Raw genomic sequence first — 5,153 nt, 5'->3', positions numbered from 1 at the left:
ACAAGGTTTCTCTGTAACATTGGGGCCTATCCTGGAACTAGCTCTTGTAGACCAGGCTGGCCTTGAACTCACAGAAATTCACCTACCTCTGCCTCCCCCTTGCCCCCCAGTGCTGGGATTAAAAGCTGTGCCACTACCACCCAGCAGAAACTAATTTCTTTATGTGTGTATTTAAGAGTTAGTTTAGAATTTAATTTTCTGTTAAGTGTCAAAGCTTGGAATTACACTGGAATAGGAATTCTTCTCCATTTGAATAGTAGAATTTAAAAAACGATGGCATACTTAAGGTGTTACATATTTTTGACAGTTTTCTTAAAAATATACTTCTCTTGTGAGTGTGGTTGGTCATGCCTTTAATCCCAGTTCTTGGGGTGTGGAGGCAAATGGGTCTTTGTGAGTTCAAGACCAGCCTTGTTTTCATAGTGAGTTTGAGGCTAACCAGGTCTACATACAGACTCCCTCGCTCAAAAAAAAAAAAAAAAAGTGCGTCTGTGTAGTGTGTGTGTATGTGCACTTCTCTTAAATTATCTAGTAATGTAATAACTATATTTTATACTATTTCCTAAACAGTTTGATCTTGACACTGAAATTTAAACTATAGTGAAGTATTTTCCAATTTTTAAATGGTAGTAGTGTAAGAGCATGAAGAACATTTTGAACTAAGGAAAAGAAGCCATATTATCCCAGGCTTATCCTTCTAGGTGTCTTTGGTATAATTATGATACAGAGAAAGGGCCTTTTAGGCATAAAGGGAACTTGGTCTGATCTTTTCACTTAAGTAAACTATGTGATATTTTTCCTTTATCTTCAGGTATTTGAGAATGCCAGCCAACATATTCTTAGTCTAGGGCACTTTTAAATTATACAACTATGAATTATTATTTTATGAACATCTTTTCTTTGTGCTTTAATGTAATTGATATAAAGGAAATACCTTGCTATGAACAAAACTTTAGGTATGCGTTGGAAGTTTCTTGTTACATTGTCTCTTATTTGCATCTATTTACTTACTGTCTTTTTAAATTTTTATTCAGCTTTCTAAAACCAACTTTTCCAACAACAACGACTTCCGTGCTCTTCTGCAGTCTCTATATGCTACTTTCAAGGAGTTTAAAATGCATGAGCAAATTGAGAATGAATACATTATTGGTTTACTTCAGCAACGCAGTCAGACCATCTACAATGTACATTCTGACAATAAACTCTCCGAGATGCTTAGTCTCTTTGAAAAGGGGCTGAAGAATGTTAAGGTGAGTTGAAAAATTGATATGTAAGTGTTGGATATAGTGCCATTCTGCCTCTGTAATTTTTATTAGCAACTTTAGTAAATGGTATTATTTTAAAGAAAAACACTTGATTTATTCATGATGGCTAAAAAGGCTGTGCATGAGGAATGGTTACAGTGGAGGCTTGTAGTAAGGCAGAGAAAGGTCAGTTTTGAATACAAGAAAAAAACAGGCGTTCAGAGCCAAGAAGAAGCAAGGAAGAGCCAGTGGATGAAAAATTACTGAGAAAAAAACATTAGGACCAAAAGGATAAAAGAATTAACTTTTCAGGATTTTTCCTGAGATAGCCAGGGTATGAAATCCTTGAGGCTGAGAGAGTAGTAAGGGCTGTGATGAGATACGTCATAGTCAGAAACTGAAAGCAGATGATTATTGTTAACTGCCTCAGTAGGATTCTTACCAAAATTGACCTGAGAGGCTAACGACAGAATCTAAGGCCCTACCTAATTGAAAAGAGGATTCAGAGGATCTAACTCAAGTCTGGTAAGAGTCTTTGGAACTGGCCCTTTAGTCATGCCTAATAAAGTTTACCAAATTTTAAAGTTTTGTAAGTTGAAATTTTAACTACCAAAATTGTTAACAAACATTTGTTGAATTCTTAAAAACAAAGGTATTAATGTAGGTACTAATAACTAAAGGTATAATTTTTGTTTAGAATAATACTTCAGTCCATATATTTTATTTAAAATTAAAAATGGTGCCAGATTTAGAAGCATATACTTTAATCCCAGCAATCTGGAGTCAGAAGGAAGTGAATCGTTATGAGTTCAAGGGCAGCCTGGTAGACCATAGTAAGTTCCAGGCCAGCTAAGGCTACATAGTGAGATCTGTTCTCAAACAAAACTAACAAAATAAAATTGAAGATGGAGAGTTTTTGCTAGCATAAAAGGTCTTGACTGCAGTCTGTAAAGTGGAAAAAAATGGAATGGAAGTCATAGTGTTTACGTCTTTTATTTTCCCTATTGTAGGAGCACAGTGGTTAAAGATGACGGTTTCAGTTTTATGGCATGAATGGTGGCACTCGTCTGAGGTTTCAGTGCTCAGTAGGGAGAGGCAGGAGGTTCACTAGTTCATGGCCAGCCAAGGGTACATAGTGAGATTTTTATCTTAGAAACAAAGTAATATTGAAAAAGAAAATGCATGCAGTTTACGATAAGGATGTATGTACGTTTTCTTAATTATATTTGTCTTAGAAATATTTGAAAGTTAATCTTCATTTAACCCTTTCAGTTCAGTGAAACATAGGAGTTTATAACTCCATCAAGCCACCATATACCCTTCACTTGGAGGATCAGTTTTGAAGACCAGAAAACAAACTAAAGAATTCTACCAGTAGTCTGTAGAAGGAGGAACCCTTGGTCTGTATCCAGAGGGGAGGTGGTTGGTTAGTAGAGGAAAGCATACTGAATGGTTGCAGAAGAGAGGGTAACTTTTCTATTGAATGCTCCTTTGTACGCTTAGTATTTTATAACATAGTCGTGTATTATGTAGTTAGTAATGTCTGAACCAAAGTAGTGCTTTTTAAAAAATATAGGGGAAGGTACATACTTGAAAATTATGTAGGACCTACGACCAATGGAATACTCTGATTTTATAAAGTGCTAGAAGAAAGGGGAAAGAGAATTGTATTAGACTTTGTACATGAAAGAGGTCTAGGGATTAAGCCTTATTCTGAACTTTTTACATAATATAACCATGTATTAATAGGAAGAGAAGACACTGGTAGATTTGAAGAGCAGAAAGAATGAACTAGTGTGAAAAGCAAATTTGATAATTATTAACATACAAGTGCAATTGGAAGCCATACATGGAAATGCTTAAAGGATGTGTAGAATCCCAGCAGAATTCAACATTGAGCTGAATATTGGAAATTAGTTGAATAAATTATCTAAATGGAAAAAACTGGCCAAAGAAAGAATGAAATAGTACCTGTCTTAGTTACTTTTTTTTTTCCCGAAACAGGGTTTCTCTGTGGTTTTGGAGCCTGTCCTGGAACTAGCTCTTGTAGACCAGGCTGGTCTCGAACTCACAGAGATCCGCCTGCCTCTGCCTCCCAAGTGCTGGGATTAAAGGCGTGCGCCACCACCGCCCAGCTCTTAGTTACTTTTTTATTGCTGTAATAAAACACCATGGCCAAGAAAATTTATCAAAGGGTTTATTTGGAGCTTTGAGTTCCAGAGGGATGAGTCCCTAAACATTCCAGTGTGTGTGTGTGTGTGTGTGTGTGTGTGTGTGTGTGTGTGTGTGTGTGTGTGAGAGAGAGAGAGAGAGAGAGAGAGAGAGAGAGAGCGAGCGCGAGCGCGAGCGCGTGCGAGCAGGTAGGTATGATGGGAACTGGCAGCTGAGAGCTGAGTACTCAGTTCTTAAACCACAAATAGGAAGCAGGAAGTAGAGAGACTGAACTGGAAATGATGAGAATTTTTATCTCTCAGATTCTGCCCTGAATGACATACTTATTTCAGCAAGGCTGCACCCCCAAGTCTTCCCTAAGCAGTGCCACTATGAACCAAAATTCAGATGCTAAAGCCTTTGGGAAATATTCTCATTCAAATCACCACAATTTCAGTATATTTTTAAAATATTTCATTGTTTTCTAAGTTTCCCATATTTTTTTCATTGAGAAGAGAGAACAGATGAATGAGTTACAGGGAAATGTAATTTTAATTCATGTGTGGAAGAAATGTTTGGCTGTTGAGAGTTATCTAGAACTCTAAAATGTTTCTTGCCTTTATAAATGGTAATAGTAATATGTGATCTGTAAGGATAGCATAAAATGTATTATAAAACCTTTTTTATAGTATATTTTAAAATATACTTGCTATATTTTAATAAAATTAATAAAAAACAACCAAAGATTAGGGTTACTAAAGAATTCAAAGCTTATTATTTAAGGACTGTGAGTGGGCGGTGGTGCCAAGGCTGAGTGTACAGTGTGGGGCATGTTAATAAGTGCTCCAGCCTTGCGCTGCATCCTAACTCTAAGGACATTGTTTATGCTAAAAGACTAAGTTGACTTCCTGTAATCAGGCAACATAGAACGAAGCAAACCTATACGTATATTTGAGACTGTCTTGCTATGTTGTCGTGGTTGGTGTGGAACTTGGTATGAGACCAGGCTGGCCTCAAACTTAGAGATCTATTTGCTGCTCTCTCCTGAGTGCTGCTTTAATGATATATGTCTTTACTTCCTGCTAATGTGTATTATTGTTTGTTTCTAGAATGAGTATGAGCAGTTAAATTATGCAAAACAGCTGAAAGAGAGATTGGAGGCTTTTACAAGAGATTTTCTTCCTCACATGAAAGAGGAAGAAGAGGTAAGCAGAGTTTTTCTTTGTTGTGATTTATATTCATAATTTAATAGAAAATATAATTTTGCCTCAATTTCTTCAAAATAATGCATAAAAAGAATATGTTCTATTGGTAGACAGAATCCTCTGCATTCTTTTGGGAACATGAATGGCATCCAGTGAGAATTTATTTTTATTTAGAAAGTTTGCTACTTTCACTGAAGGAATGAATTTAATTACTTAAGAAATATGTATTTTTGTGTGTGATGTGTGATCGCACTGTGATATATGTTCATAATTGTCACTAATTTTTCGTAACCTTTAGAAGATTCTGTAAATCTTTAAATATTTTCTGTATGCTAGATTTAAAGAGCTTTTAGTATTTTTTTCCTGAGTGGACTTGAATAATTAAATGGTGATTTTAAATTTATCGCTGTTGTGCCTCATGTATATAAAATAGTGTACAGTAAATACCTGGCAAACAATTTTTCTTCTTTCCATAATGAGTATCCAGCTTAAGATACAGAGAAACTATCCTATGAGGACCATTCTCTCTCTCTCTCTCTCTCTCTCTCTCTCT

At 35.9% G+C, this 5,153-nt stretch overlaps 1 protein-coding gene across 1 annotated transcript in view; it reads left to right on the top strand.

Annotated features, from left to right (window-relative positions):
* Nucleotides 1-5,153, top strand: part of Fbxl5 (F-box and leucine rich repeat protein 5) — a 44,622-nt gene that overhangs the window by 9,711 nt on the left and 29,758 nt on the right. Inside the window, exons 2-3 of the mRNA XM_005365984.2 lie at nucleotides 1,035-1,250; nucleotides 4,505-4,600. Coding sequence (XP_005366041.1) covers nucleotides 1,035-1,250; nucleotides 4,505-4,600 — 312 coding nt within the window. The remainder of the gene's footprint in view (nucleotides 1-1,034; nucleotides 1,251-4,504; nucleotides 4,601-5,153) is intronic.

The sequence above is a fragment of the Microtus ochrogaster genome, unplaced genomic scaffold, assembly GCF_000317375.1.
Source record: "Microtus ochrogaster isolate Prairie Vole_2 unplaced genomic scaffold, MicOch1.0 UNK5, whole genome shotgun sequence".
Taxonomy (NCBI): Eukaryota; Metazoa; Chordata; class Mammalia; order Rodentia; family Cricetidae; genus Microtus; species Microtus ochrogaster.
This window is presented reverse-complemented; position numbering and strand designations above follow the sequence as displayed.